Source organism: Zeus faber (assembly GCF_960531495.2).
Source record: "Zeus faber genome assembly, chromosome: 5".
NCBI lineage: Eukaryota > Metazoa > Chordata > Actinopteri > Zeiformes > Zeidae > Zeus > Zeus faber.
The window spans coordinates 26,835,570-26,852,199 of NC_137192.1; the positions used below are offsets into that span (position 1 = coordinate 26,835,570).

The 16,630-nt window shown below is 42.7% G+C and overlaps 1 protein-coding gene across 1 annotated transcript; it reads right to left on the reverse strand.

The window, feature by feature from the left end:
- Window positions 1–262: 262 nt before the first annotated feature.
- fam83c (family with sequence similarity 83 member C) lies at window positions 263–13,512 on the reverse strand (the record flags this gene model as incomplete). The annotated part of the gene is made up of 5 exons (XM_080000807.1): window positions 263–1,376; window positions 1,580–1,786; window positions 8,759–8,883; window positions 10,668–10,835; window positions 13,000–13,512. The coding sequence occupies 5 exons, from the start codon at window positions 13,510–13,512 to the stop codon at window positions 539–541; spliced, it is 1,851 nt and encodes a 616-aa protein (XP_079856933.1). The 3' UTR covers window positions 263–538.
- Window positions 13,513–16,630: the final 3,118 nt, after the last annotated feature.

A 16,630-nucleotide genomic window follows, 5' to 3' on the forward strand; every position in this document is an offset into this window, starting at 1 on the left:
TTTATCACCGGAAGCGCTTGACAAATGTATTTGAATCCAAAAAGAGCCCCAGGTCAAGCTTACTTAAAAAGAAAAAAAACAAAAAAAACAAAAACATCTCAAATGTCAGTCCGTAGTCAGTCAGTGACTAAAGTCCTTGACCTGGGAGTTGCAGTAGTTGAACAAGCCATTCACAATGCAGTAGAACAGGATTGTTTACAGTGTATCCGGCCTTTAGCAAAACTGCTGCAAGTGTTTTCCAACAGCATGAAAGGTTAGGGTTGCATGGCTCAACAAACTCCCTGATCCTACAGGTTTTCTCAGTGATGCTCCATGACTCAGAAGGGAGGAAGGTATCAATTTCTATCGACAAGCCAGACAGTCCTCTCGGTGAATTCCAATTCAAACTGCTGGTTGACTTTTTCTTGCTCAACTCCAACGCACTCCACCTCGGCCTGCTGATTCAAAGGTGTGTTCCCCCGTCGTTGAACGTCCGAGTCTAATTGCACATAATTCAACTCAGCAGATAAAAACATAAAGCTTTCGCCACCCTTTCAGATTAATGACTGTTTTTGAGCTCAAAGCGACTATACACTTGCTTGGACTTCAACTTGTTGTAATGGTTAACCAGGTCCAGTTTGCTGTGGCCCAGCGTCATCCGCTTCTGGTCCTGTCGGCTCATCAGCACCCCCGGAGAAGGCGGAGGCGGGGGGCTCTGCTGGCTCTCCGGCTCCGTCTGGGTGAGGTCAGGGCCTCCCCAGGGTGACGTGTCGTCCGTGGACGACCTCTGCAAGGAGTAAGGGTCTTTGTCTTTGCTGGTGGGCATCTGGAAGAGGTCTGTGAGCTTGTTGAAGAACTGATTGGGGGGAGCCCTCTGCTTCGGGCTGAGTTTGGTTTCGTTGACGGGGGTGGGCGACTGGGTCTTTGGGGGGGGGGTCAGGTTGGGCATGCCCCCGATAACCCCGCTGCTGTGGAACGGAGCAGGTTTGTGGTCGTACAGCCCCAGCGCTTGAAACTTGGAAGTGGTGCCGCCCAAATTTGTCCGCAGGAAGTCTGCCGGGTTGGACTTGGCCCACTCGATGCCGATGGATTGGCCGTAGGCAGGAGGTGGTCGGTCCGGAACCGGGCTGTGACTGGTTCCTCCGTTGGAGGTGACACGGGTGCCCAGCTGGGTGTGATTCTGGGGCGTGGGTGTTTGGCCCCCACCTCGGTCCCTCTCTCCACGTCCGCTCCTCCTATTAGGACTGAGTGATGAGTTATTGTTGGGCTCCTTCTTGTCGTGACCTTGGGTGACCTTATATACTGTGTTGGGGGTCATTCCCGGTGAAGCTTTCACACTGGACATGCTGCTACTCGATTGGCTACTGGAGTTCTCGGAACACACCCTGTCCCTCTGCCTGCAGACGGAAAGAGAGAGAGGTTACATCAGCATATTTCCTCAATTTGGGGGGGCAGATGATGTGAAGTATACACGACTGAATAACCAAATTACACAAATTAACCATGTTTTACATGTTGGGATGAAGGATCCCATTTCTACCAGCGGAGTGAGGTTGAAGGCAAAACAAAAGATCTTATGACCCGATACCAGTTCCCTCACCTATCAGAGAAGAGGTCCAGGCCAGGAGTCATCATGGCTGGGTAGGAGGGGTAGTAAGGCGGGCCCTCGTCCTCTGGATTGTTGAAGAGGTCGATGATCTGGGAGTCGGCATACAGACACCGGAACTCCCGGTCGAAGCTTTCTGCGATGCGGCCCAAGAAATGCATCACCATGTTGCTGTGGACCTGAGCCGACAACCAAGTGAAGCTGGACACAGGAAGCAGAAGCAGCAAAACAACAGGAAGAGACGGGTGAGATTAAAAGGTGGGAAGTTGCTGAGCTAAACACATCTGTCACTGCAATCTGTGCAGAGTTTTTGGATTCCTAGGACAACAAACAGCGATGGAGTGAGTCCAAGGCACAAGCAGGGAAAGAAATAAAGAATTAAGTAATAAAGGCTGGTGATTCAATCAATGTGCTGAAGCAGAATTTTGATGCCTTCAGAGATCTTGTCCCAGGGTAAAGTTTAATTCCCATAACTCTGTCATGACAAGCAGAGGTAGACAGTTACAGGTTCAGAAAATAACAGTTTTTCAGCATTCGTCAATCGTTCACTCACTGAAATTACTGCGCAGGGGAGTCAAGCTCACACGCAAATTAGGTAGCAAGAATTAATTCCATATTTGTATATAATATAACTCCAGTTGTTTGAACACTCAAATTGTTTGTTGTTGTCTTTTGGGTTACTGCCGTAGTTGTCACACCCATCATTTCATAGTCATGTTTTGGTGAAGCTCAAGAGACTCAAAAAATAAGTAAGTTAGTAAAAGACTCAAAAAGACTGGAATGAAAAGATTAGTATGTATAGTATAGTAAAGCTTAACATGTTACACATGGTCCTCCGTTTCAAAAACAGCCACAGAGAGTGGAGTTATTACTTGTTTAAATGTGGTATGAACAGTTCATTAGTGACTTCCCTAATAAACACTACAGATTCATGAGGACAGACTAGTTGTTGGCTCAATTATTTGCAAAAGAAAATTCAAAAGATGCGTGAGAAACATGAATCAAGAAAGGAAGGGGGCCCACAGAGACTGCTTATGTATAGTGCCAAGAGTTAAGTGCTACACCCCTGGCCCTGACATATGGCATCACAACGCTGTTATCAACCCGCTAAGTTGAGTCAAGTCTTTACATGTGCGCCGTGGGTTGACCTGCACCGCTCCAGCTGCCCTTACGTCAGCGTTTCAATTGACTCGCCAACAGATAAAGCTGCAAATGAGCCTGTTTTGGACTAATGACTTCCTGATCAAGCACAGTCATAACTGTGTCTCGTGGAGTTATCAAAGAACCAGCCCCGGTGGCCAACAGTAAAGAAAGCTCTCCATCCCAGTGGGTCAGGAACCAAAAGGCTTCAAGTCTTCAGTTGTCCTGACCGTATTCCCAGTAAGCCTTGGGACATCTTAAATGGAAGCACATATCCCAAATCATAAAAGCTTATCTCATAGTTACACAGGTATTTTGGCTTACAAATGAGACTGGGAAAAGTTTCCTTCTGGACTAAGAAACAATGTTGATTTAATTAATTGGCCATGCCTAGTTGAGGTGAGTAGGCAATTGTTTGGAATCAGAACCTTTTAGTGATGTTTTTGGATAGACAGCATTTGATGTAGACTATAGGATTTCTAGACCAGACAACCCACTGACACACCTATGGGAGCAGTTAGGTGTCCAGTGTCTGGCCCAAGGACACTTCAGCGTGCTACCAGGAGGAGCCGGGGATCAAAACAGTGACATTACATTTCACTGCATATATGTATGGAAGTATGTATATGTATGTGACAAATAAAAATCTTGAATCTTGAATCTTGATCCTCCGCTTACCAGACAACCTGGTCAATATCGCCCCTCTTCTCTTGTACCTTGCATTTCAGGTTGGACAAATGAAGAAAAAGAAAGGGATAGCGTTTCCCCAACAGCCCTTGCAGTCAATTCTAACTTTAATACCATTTGAGGTAAGCGACCTGAAAGCTCAGCTCCTTGAACTGTTCAGATTATCATTTCACAATGCTGCTTAACAGGTAATATATCCTCTTAACACGCCGAATCGGTCAAAGTTTGCAATGTCAGATCTGAAAGTGTCTTGTGATCTTGGTCACCTCATTTTGAATTACTGTCAAGGGACCAGAGAGAAAAAGCATTCGTTTTCCAATTTAGTATAAAACTGGGGTTCTAGAAATAGAAAATGAACATGAGCTCAGTCAATCTAAAAATTATCTATTCTCCTAGGTCTAGGATGTATAATTACATCTAAATCTAACAACGGCAAGAACGGAATACCTTCAGCCGACGTGTATTTCACATTCTACTACACTCCACTTGGATTACTGCCATTTCAACAATCATTTATACATCCAAATATGAAAATAAGCAAACAGCTAAGATGATATGGTTTCTTGAAGGTGTTCAATATGCAGATAAATCACAACATTGGTCTATAAAGTGTGAGTCAGAGATAATTTTAATAGTTGTGGGGTTAAAGATGACTTTATTTCAAAGTGAATGAATCACAGATGTCACACAACATGTGATTCACTTCCCTCTTAAGTTCTTTGCTCTGACTAAAAGCCATTACCCGCCAAGCACAAAACGTTGCTCAAATGCTTTGCTTACTTTGGCTTTTTGCTTATTTTTTTGTGTGAAAATACACATTTCAACATGTCAATCGTATAGCAGACATATACACTCACTGAGCACTTTTTTAGGAACACCCGTAGACCTACTTATTCATGCATTTATCTTATCAGCTAATCGTGTGGCAGCAGTGCAATGCATAAAATCATGAAAATACGGGTCAGCAGCTTTAGTTCATGTTCACATCAACCATCAGAATAGGGAAAAACTGTGATCTCAGTGTTTGACTGTGACATGATTGTCGGTGCCAAACGGGCCTGTTTGGGTATTTTTATAACTTCTGATCTCCTGGGATTTTCACGTACAACAGTCTCAGAAGTTCTGTGGAAGAAAACCCTTTGATGAGAAAGGTCAACGGAGAATGGCCAGACTGGTTGGAGCTGACAGAAATGCTACGGTAACTCAGATAACCGCCCTGTACAATGCTGGTGAGCAGAACAACATCTCAGAATGCACAATACGTGGAACCTTGAGGCAGATGGGCTACAACAGCAGGAGACTACATTGGGTTCCACTTCTGTCAGCCAACAACATAAAGCTGGGGCTGCAGTGGGCACAGGCTCACCAAAACACGACAGTTAAAGACTGGAAAAACTGTAGCCTGGTGTAATGAATCTCATGAGGCACACAGATGGCCAGAATTTGGCGCCAACAGCATGAATCCATGGACACAAGCTGCCTTGTGTCAACGGTCCAGACTGGGGGCGGTGGTGTAACGGTGTGGGGATTTTCTTTCTTGGCAAACTTTGGGCCCGTTACTACCAATCAATCATCGCTTGAATGCCACAGCCCATTTGAGTATTGACCATGTTCCTCCCTTCATGACCGGAATTTAGCCATCTTCCAATTGGCTACTTCCAGCACGATCATGCACCACGTCACAAGGCAAAAGTCATCTCAAACTGTTTTCATGAACATGACAATGAGTTCAATGTTCCTCCTTCCCAGTCACCGGATCTGAATCCATTAGAACACCTTTGGGATGTGATAGAACGGGAGATTCGCAGCATCAATGTGCAGCTGACAAACCTGCAGGAATTGTATGATGAAATCATGTCAACACGAATCAGAATCTCAAAGGAATGTCGGGATCCATGCCAAGAAGGAGTGGATACTCTGTGCGGCTTCTACTGTAGCGTTGGGTCGTCCATGAACGATGTGATTGTTTTGAACGGCTCAAAATAGTCCCCCCTGCCCCCCCCCCCCCAAGTTTTACAGTTTTATGTTGTTGTTTGTTTAACTTGCTGTCTCCTCTACTATTTTGCTCCCAACCACACTGGCACCATGACACGCTCCTTTTCCGACGTGTTCGTGATGTCAAACGTCACACACCAGCAAAAAACAACGACATTTCCCGTGGTAGTGGGAAAGGCCTCTATCACCGAAATTTGGTGTAAAAACGGTTTAGCTTGAGCTTTGATCAAGAATAACGCTGACCTTAAAATATCTTCCAATCAGAACCCTCCATTAGCAACCGGCAGGACACAAAAACAAAACTCCTTTAAAAGGGGTTTGAAAAATATTTCAAGGGCGATATTCATTATAATCACTATGGAAAATAACCAAACTTAATATGTTTAAAGAAGCATAGTTGGGATATATTTCATCCAATAATAACTCAACATGATTCCCGACATGTGTTGAAGACTTCCTTGGCACACCGCTAGCAAATCTCACCCAAGAAATTCCAGAGTTAACCAGGTTTGACAGCAGCCAGAAGACCTGCATTCCGGTCCCTGCCCATCGGGTTGCCACACACCGACACCGTCAATCCATCACTGGAAACGCACCACCACCACCACCACCACCACCACCACCACCACCACCCAATGACGTGGCACTTAAATAAATAAACTGTCCCAAGATAGAGGACTGAGGGTTCATATTTTGCGGCCGAAAGTTTGGTAATGCCTTGCTGAACCTCTGTAAGTTAGAGTGTTCTACCCGAATGCTCTAACAGACCCCTTCCTTCTGAAGTAAGGCCAAAGAATGATTCATTTTTAATGATTTGACTGACTTCTTTACTCAGTGATTCTCAACCCTTTTCAACCCTTTTCAATTATATCCGTATAAGACCACGGACACAATTTGATCAGATTTATTCTCTGGGATCCAATTTGAACATCATATTTTTGTTGTTAGATATGACTTAGTGTCAATACTCTAGTTAGGTGGATAACAGTGAAACTAGGATCCAAACAGTCATTCCATCATTCTCCAACGGTAATGTCTTAAATTAAATAACGGGGAAGTTTAACTATTAAACATTTTTCTGGTTCCCCCTGGAAGCTTCTTGAAGAAGTTGGCCGCCCGGACCACACCAGGCTAGTGTGTCTGTGTTGTGTGAACTGGGGTCTTTATTTTTATTGGTAAACGCAACCACCTATCTCCACATACAACCCCAAGTATAAATAAATACCTGCCAATACCAGTATACTCCCCCGAGAGAGACAACTTACAGTATATTGATTGAAATATATATATATATATAAATAATTTGGCAAAATATGAACCTTTGTGCTTACATGTCATACAGAGACAAGGTGGCTGCACTTCACAGGTAACCAGAGGGCTCTTGTGAAGCCAAAACCTGCACCAAGGAGGTTTGTCGGACTACTTGTAGCAGCGTGTTGAAGTGCACTTTTAATTCCCCCCTCCGGCGCACTGAGCGCGTGGGAATCCTCCTGCGTGCAGATCGGTGAACGGCTCCAAATGCCAAATAAGAAATTGGGCGAAGGAGGTTCATTTCATTCCCCTCAGCAGCGGGAAAGTGGTTTTAATATGGTTCAGACGCAGGGAGAGAGCGAGGCTGAGTTCAACCCAACACACATTTTTCTCTCTCTGCTCGTACCATTGGAATCACGGTAAACAATACATGAGTTTAATAAAAGGTTCTTAAACTCAATCTCCGTCAGTCTGTCTCCTCCTCTCTCAATCTGTCTCTCCGTCTGTCTGACTCTCTCTCTCTCTCTCTCTCTCAAAACCCTGGCGCCTCTCATTCTCTGACACTAAGGTGTGAAAATCGTATGAGCTTCTCAACACTGGTGTCTGGCGCGCGTGCGCACACACACACACACACACACACACCTTATCCAAAATAAAATTTAAAAAACCATCTAATTCCAATAATAAAACAGAATTATTTAAGACACGGTCACATTGAGTCGTCTGGTTATAAACCATTGTTGTCTCTGATGTGACGCCTTCTCCTCATGATGTTATTGAGCGACTTCCTCTTCCTCTCCAAACCGCCCGCTTGTCCACCTTATAGAGATAATATAGTTTCTAGACAACAGAAGGGAATATGAAATAACGATTAACAACAACATACCCCACAGTAAGATTTACCTAAAGTTGTTTATCCTTTCGAAAATTCAGTCTGTGGACATCACGAAAATGTCAATGTCCAAGTCAAAATCCTCTAGAGCAGCAAATTAGAATCGTTATTTGATTCGTATAAAAATGTAGCGTATATAAGAGTTCTTGCACAATATAATAAAGCCATGGAAAACGACTACTACTAATGATAATAATAATAAAATAATTAACACTTTAATCAATGCCATGGGTGAAATTGTAGATTCATTGCCCGGTCTCATTCCCACCAGCACGCTAAACTGAGTCAAACACTTACTCAAATAAGAAAACAATGCCTCTCAGTTTGCTGCAGAGCTGCATTTCACTGAGCGCTGGCTTTATGGCGTTATTACAGGTATCGCTCTGTATTCCTCAAAATGTTTCAGATAACACGCCTTCATCCTCCAGCACACACGCACACGCACACGGGCACACGCGCGCGCTTCATACTGATCCAGTTAGCTGTGAATGTAAACATGTTTTGTTCCACGGCTTAAACGCTGCTGCAACAGAATGACCCTGATCCGCTGGGTCACTAGGGAGTGTGTGTGTGTGTGTGTGTGTGTGTGTGTGTGTGTGTGTGTGTGTGTGTGTGTGTGTGTGTGTGTGTGTGTGTGTGTGTGTGTGTGTGTGCGTGTGTGTGAGCAGGGTTGTGTGTGCTGGGTAATAACATGGTTATAACTGTTCATAGAGTAGCGGTAGGGGTGATGTGAGCAAGAAAGAGGGGGATATATAGAGATTTAGATAGATGAGAGGGACGGCAGAAAAGAGACAGACAGACAGACACATCAACAGCTAGAGCGGTGCTGATGCCTCAACTTCCTTGACTTCCCGAAAAATTATTTTTCGAATAATGTCTTTCTTTTTGAGATACTGATTAAATGGTTTATTTCAATCCATCTTTACAGAAGAGACCAATTCCCTCTTACTGCACAAACTTTAAGTTATATAATTTGAACGGGTGAACAGATAAACCAGTGAGAAACCAAACTGAACCTATTGTTTAAAATGAATTACTGATTAAACTTCTTCCAAAACGCCACAGCCTTGACACTTAAATCCAATTTGCTTAATGGCACAGAAGCATCAATTTTCCACACCTGGCCCTGCTCCCCACCTCTATTCTGCCAAAGACTGAAACCATTGAAAGTGTGTGTATGTGTGTGTGTGTGTGTTTTCCCTCCTCACCTGTAGGAGCCGGCGATGACCTCCTCACAGTCGATGATCATGAACTTCTCCATGACCTGACCAGTGAACTTCCTGCCGCTCTTGGTGCAGTAGGTGTCTCCACACACACTGCGGATGCGCATGTTCTGCGCGCGCACACGCACGCGCACGCACAAGCACACACACACACACACACACACACACACACACACACACACACACACACACACACACACACACACACACACACACACACACACACACACACACACACACACACACGCACACACACACACACACACACACACACACACACGCACACACACGTAAATACAAACACTTCAGAAATTCTATTCTCTACTTTTCTATCAAGCCAAATCAGTTTTTGCAACTGGAGTGTATTAAAAAGAACACAATTGGCCAAAGTACTGCACATTTTAAACAAAATGTAATCATAAAAGAACATATGGGATAAAAACAAACATAATGCAGAATATAAAACTCTATTTGGCTGAATGAAAAAAATTAGTGACGATTTTTCACTGAGTATGTGACGCTGTCTGGAACAGCACCTCCTGCTCGCCGGGTTTCTAACTCCACAGTATTACTTTGTTTAGTCCCATCTCTACTTTCTTAAGCCTGGCCCCCCCCCATCGTGAAATCTCACTCGTAATTGGTTCATTTTAATTTAGAAAAAGTCAAAAGAGGCAAAGGAGGATCAACACTTTGTTAGGAAACATAAACATCAAATATTTTTCAGGTGAATATAGTGTACATACAGTAAGTATACTACGTATGTATGTGTATACGACATAGACAATATAGCAAACATCGCAATTATTGATTATTATAATTTATACCCATACCAATAAATTATCCTGTGCATAGAATCACATTCGTATATTCTGGATTATTTTTTTTTTTTTAATATTTGCCTATTTCTGTTTTGTATTTTTGGTCTTCATCCACAACACGTACATTTAAATAGATTATCTTTTCAACACACTCCCGCCAGACTGTGCGTCTCTGGCTTTGGCCGTTCCAGTAAAACTCTTCAAACGGAGACAAAAACAACTTCCTCATGGCTGACTGAGCTGTTGACACTGAAGCAGCAGATTAACTGGTTCTGTTCAGGGCTTTCCCATCGCACGGAAAAAGATACAGCGACACCTCGACAACAACCTCCATCCGTCCCCAGACCCTTCTTCACGGACAGTTGACTCCTTCCGCCCTTTTATTTACAACTGTCCGTGCCGACATGCACGAGCTTGTACCAAAAATAAAACCAAATATTAGCATCATTCTGCATTCTACACCCACCATCCCACACTGTGCAGGGAGCTGGGAGATGCTCAGTATTTGGATTAATACCAGTATATTGTGTAATAATTGGTGTAATAATACACACCCAACTTACAAAGAGAGACATTTCTCGGCTTTGAACATCGCAACACAAACATCTGGCCCGGCATTTCATTCTCCTCAACTCAACCGGTACAAATATGCCATATGCATTCCATTCCATCTGACGTTCCCCACGTTGGCTTGGAACCCGCTTGCCATTCAGATGAAAACATATAGAAATATGGAAGCCGATGATTGCAAAAAGTCAAAGCTGGAATAACTCTGAAGAGGCAATTATGCAACAGTTAAGACAGCTCTATATACAAATACCATAGGGCATAGGTGTGATAAGTGGCCAATCCAAATCCGCAACATCCTGGGGTAGAATTTTACCGTCCGAAACCTGGAATTTCCCCCTAAGTCCAACAAGCGCTGCCTGTCCGCACGGCTCCTCGCGGCCTCGTGTGATTTCTAGATGTACAGTGGACGTCAACACGCTGGTGACAGGTCCAGAACATATAGCAGCGCACACACACCGTCACCCACACCCACACACACCCACACACACCCAGTTCCGGGTACTCACACTGAGGTGCGAGTTCTGGATGTCCAGCGCCGAGCACATGTCGGCAAAGTGGTCCAGGTTCTTCTGGTCCAGCAGGATGTAGACGGGGACCCGGCGCTTGTTGGACGCCTCGATCAGGTCGCACAGCAGGTCCACGTCGGTGAACACGTCCATCACCAGGGCGATCACCTGAGACACGCAGAGGCACACGCTGAATGTATGACGGCCATCGCTTAGCGAGCTGGCGCTAACCGAGCGGCGGCCAGTGCCGACGAGTGTTGAAGCCAATGGGGAAGTGCTTTAAACCGCAGGTTTTTCTTGTTTTTGTTTTCAAATGACCACTAGATGTTGGAACGAGAGGACAAAGTACAAGTTGGATCTTCTCACATCCAGTCAATATGGACGATCGGGGCTCGACAACAACAGTTGCACAGTTGCCCAGGGGAAACCGAGAGCAGGTGGACCCTGGTGGGAAGACACGGCCGGCTCCTGCCATGAATTGACAAAAATGACCCAATTGCACATGGAAGTTATCGAATAAAAAAAAAATCGATATCTCTCATCTTTACTTGTTACTTAGCATCTGGCTTTTAACTCTGGTCCTCGGGTCACAAACTGTCACTGGTTCTCATTCTAGTCCTGCAGGAGTATCGATTGATTGACACCTGAGATCATTGGTGAAGAACAGGTGAACTGGATTCCTATCTGCTAGGATAGAGACCTGCAGAACTGTGGGACCCGAGGACGGGAGTTAAAACACCAAAAACAGATCAATTCTGCTGGTAAATGACAATATTGCGCTTCTGCACTCGTCCTCTTGGTGGCTTCTGTTCCGTAGCAGTGGTTCTAAATTCCGGTTCTGCCTTATTGTAACTTTATGGCAGGATTGTTTTAGGTGTCCAGACTATATCTGAGGAGAGAGACAACAATATTGTTTTTTGCTGTCATACTAATGTGTAAAGTTTGTTGCAGTTTATTTGTGAAGTAATATATATATTACTTTACATTTTTTTTTTAATCAATCATTCATTATTTGTGTACATTTTATATACAAACTATTACTTGTGTTAAAAATATGAAATGGTATTACATTTATTGAAGAGCACATTATGACTTGTGCAGGACTCTCGACTGTGTATTCTGTTGACGGTTTGTAGACTGTTTACAACGGTCTACAAAGCTTGGAAAACTGTAACGCAACCTTAAAGACAACATTCAACTGTGTAACCATATTCTGGAAACCACAATCCCGGGTGATATCTCGTCTCAAATCGCATTATATCGAAATCGCCCAGCCCTACCTGGGTCATAAGGTGAATTCAAAGACGTATTGCCATTTTAGGACATTTTTAGGATCTGCTGACACCTTTGAATAATGAGAAAAATAGATCAACATATTTTGGCATATAGAGCTTTCTTTGTGTTATATGTATTATTCAGTTACATTTTCATTTTAGATCAATAATTTGTAATATGTTAATTCTATGAGGATGGACAATGGCTTATTATTATTATTATTATTATAAGATAAAGGCTATAAAGTCCTCTCAAAGCAATGAATGAGGTGGATCAAGTCTTTCAGCTCTGCAGCCCCAGGACAGCAGAACTGATCAAACTGAGCTGGATGCAAAGAGGAGCTGACGTCACCGGCCAGAGGGAGGAAAAACACAAATAAAACACAAGTTGTAAACTGAGTGATTAGAGATGGTCAACGTCACACACATAAATGCAGAATAACAGAAAGGTGCCCCCCGTTTCAACGGATCTGTATGTGAATTGAAGGAATATATTAAGACTCAAACTCGCGGACACTAAAAAAGACTGATGAAACTGTCAAACTGCAGCAACTCTTGAAAGAGGAAGAACTTGGGTGTTTTTTGTTTAACCGTGACTTTATATTAGTTAAATATATTTTTTTAAATCTCAATTCTGTTTCTTTAAAACATAATGCCGTTACTTTTTTTACTCTTGTTTGATTAAATTAAAATTCTTGTTTTTTTGCATACCATTATGTCGAGCACATGTCTGCACTGCTGGCGTATTTGAATGTTTTTTCATTAAAGATTGGAAAACAATATAATAAAATGAATTAAAAAAATAAGTAAACGTAACGATAAATTAGAGTAAATAAAAGTTTGAAAAGCACTTCAGGGGTTAGTGTGGGTCACATAATAATAAATAATAATAATAATGGATACGCAAAACAAATTATGACAATAATAATAAATGCGTGAAACGAATAATAATAATAATAATAATAATAATAATAATAATAATAATAATAAATAAATAAAAACAACAACAACAACCTTTAAGCCACAGTGACAGTAAAGTAACTTCAAGTGTTTTTTACCTTCTTGGCTTTGTTGACCAGGGACCTGATGAGGTCCTTGACGTTGCGGGACTTGTCCCTCTGGAAGTAGATCTGGGTCTCGGACGGCCCGTACCTCATCGGGGTCTCGGGCCAGCCGAGCTCCAGCATGGGCGGCTCCTCGTCGGACATCATGGGGAAGTAGGTCCCGGAGGTGAGCTCCGACACGGCGGCGTCGCCGTCGCCGTCCCCGAAGTCCCGGTCGCCGACGCCGCCGTTGCTCTCCGTGCAGCAGGCCCTGCCGTGCTCCGTGATGTAGGTGACCTCCAGCGGGGAGAGGAAGCCCAGCTCCCGCTCCTCGGCCAGCACCCTGCGGTACTCCGGCTCCCCGTGCTCCAGCAGCGCGTCCGTGGCCAGGCGGGCTGCCTCGTTGTGGCTCAGCTCCAGCGTAGAGACCTGCCGCCACGGGTTCTTCACCTCCTCCAGCCGGGCGGCGAGCTTCCCGAGCGGCTTGCGGCCGTTCTGCGCCGGCCGCAGGTTCTCCGAGCTGATCATCGCGGCGGAGCTTTGTTTCCTGGCGGTGGCTCTTCTTCCTTTTCCTCGTCTGGCGTCCGACGACAACAACAACACAACAGGGGGTCGGAGAATTGTGAAGTTATTATAAAATGGCTCCCAGGATCCCGGTCCTCGTCATGTCTACCTGTTGCGCTGCTCACCTGTTGCTACCTGGCCCGACTGGTATCCAACGTGCGCTCGCCCCGCCCACCACGGGCTCCTCCCACCCGGTTAGCTCCTCCCCCTTCCCTGGATCCGTTTCGAGCGCTTTATTGGGAGACAATAAAATGCCAAAGCGAGTAGGAAACAAGAAGCGAGAATTAAAACAGAAACACGTGCATGTTGCGTTAAAAAAATGTTTAAATAAGTCAAGATAACCTCGTATTAAAAGAGATTCATGTAAATGTTGCAGTTAAAAAAAATGCATACGCAGATATGTGAAGATAGCCTGAAATAGAAATGGATTTATGTGAACATTGCTGCTAAATATACATATGTACAGATAACTGCAGATTATTCGAAATTAAAGATAGAAACATTTCAAAATGGCTGTTATGTATATGTATATGTATAAATATGTATACCAATAAGGGACCTGAAATAAAAATAGAAATGAGACCTGGCAATTAAAAATCTCTCTATCTCACACCTGCCTATTCCCATCCCTCTCTCTCTCCCAAAATGAATTGAACTGAATTAAATATAAAGGGCTTTATTGGCATTGATATTTATTGGCATTGATATTTATTGGCATCGATATTTATTGCCATGACGTTGCCAAAGCAGGTGTGGGACCCAAAGGTGGAGTCTGGGGACATATTTTTCGAAATGTATGTTAAAATATGGTTTCCCCTCAATTCCAAGGGGAAAAAACATAACAAACATCCCACGTGCAGCTTTAGAAAACCCTTCACCTCTGAATAGTGTGTAGAAATTGTTGTAGTATTTTATATTCTATGAGACAAGTAAAGCAGGTATTTATCATGTCCGTCTGCATACACACACACACACACACACACACACACACACACAGACACACACACACAGACACACACATACACATACAGACACACACATACACACCTCCATCTGTTCAGCTGGGGGTTAAATACCAGACCACAAAGCAGATTACTGCACTTAACTCGCATTGTTGTCCTTTTGTTGCTCAACAACAGCCAAAGCCGTTGTCACACTTCAGTTTCCCCATTAAGGCTCTGAAGCTAATTTATTTATTTTTTTAAGTCAAGGCGGAGATTTGACATGTTACAGCTCGGCGTAAAATGTGTAAATCGTCAGCCTTCATCTAGAGTAGATTAAACTTAATTTCAAAACATTATTTTTTGCAACCTGTCGAAAATAAAGGACGATTTACAGTCTGGAGAGTAACACTCATTCACATATGGACAAATGTCCCCATATACCAATGTGTAATACTGACTGCTTGACCCTTTTCAATATCTAAGCACCAATAAAGTCTGATGGAAAATGTTATAATCACCAAGGGTCATTTCCAGTAAAAGAAAATCAAGTGATATTTTTCTCACCTACTGCGTACAGTAACTAGACCATTGTGCTGCATGATGCATTCTGCTGTCTTCATTTAAAGTTGTAGTCGTGTCAAACTGTGAAACTTTAATTCGCATGACCCGATGTTCAGTTCAACCCATACTCACATTCAATTTTCAAAATGGTCTGTTCATCTGTAGCTGTACACTATATGTATGTAAATGGGGAAATCAATGGAAATCTTAAAACTGTCATGCATTAGTATGATTGATTGACTGATTGTCAGATAAACTAGTCGATAAGTGAGCCCAGTGATTTTTAATTTATTCAATGTATGTATATTATAAATATCAATAATATTATATAATATTATAAATAAATAAATACCATAATATATTAATAAATAAGTTAATACTGTAATAACTTAATCAATAAAGTCGTTATTTTACTACTTAATAAATCAACTGAAAAATATTTTGTTTTTGTTTAATGATTATTCCTGAATGGATTCTTACAAAATAAAATAATAAAATAACAATAAATAAAAAAATACATCAATGTATAAATAAGTAAACGCACAATAATAAATACATATACAATAACATTTTTGGTGCCATACGATTGGAGAGCACTGCTTGAAAGCAACCAGTCACACATGGCTAGGCCTGAGTGTGTCAGAGGCAAAATGCTTTTCTTCCTTACGTCCCGTGAGCTTCCTGTGTCTTCCCTAAACATCCTCCTGAGCCCATGTTGTTTCCATGTTTCATGTTGTTTCCATGTTTCATGTTGTTTCCGTGTTTCATGTTGTTTCCGTGTTTCATGTTGTGTCCATGTTTCATGTTGTTTCCGTGTTTCCTGTTGTTTCCATGGTTCATATTGTTTCCATGTTTCATGATGTTTCCGTGTTTCATATTGTTTCCGTGTTTCATGATGTTTCCGTGTTTCATGTTGTTTCCGTGTTTCATGATGTTTCCGTGTTTCATGTTGTTTCCGTGTTTCATGTTGTTTCCGTGTTTCATGTTGTTTCCGTGTTTCATGTTGTTTCCATGTTTCATGTTGTTTCCCTGTTTCATACCGTACAGTGTGTGACTCCAGAAAATACACTTCGCTGGAGAGGGCAGGAACCGCACCCAAACATCGGAGCAGGACAAAAACCTCCAGAGTTGAAGGTTCACTCCGTCCATTTTAGACATGGAACTCATTATTCTTCTGTTTTCCAGCCGTCTCTGAACTAAAGAGAATCAAAGACTTTCTTCAAAACAGTGTTTTCATGAAAAGGATTTGTGAGAATATTACGCTCTCAGAGTGGGCAAGTAGACAAAACAAAACAAAACAAGGAAGTAAAGTTCCTGGTTAATGTTCTATTATAAGACCGCCAGATGCCATTGTGTTGTGTAATTAATACATATAAAATAAAAGGAAGCTTCTATTCAAATATTAAAATAAAGGGAAAGTCTGGATTTCCTAATGGTTTGTACAAATGTTAACCGCTGTTCAAAGTGTATTAGTGGCTTTCAATTTAAATCTCTTTTGGTAAGAGTTGATCTGTGATGAACGAGAGGGAAACACCAGACAAAGGTAAACTCCCGTCAGGTGTATTTGGAAAGGGCTT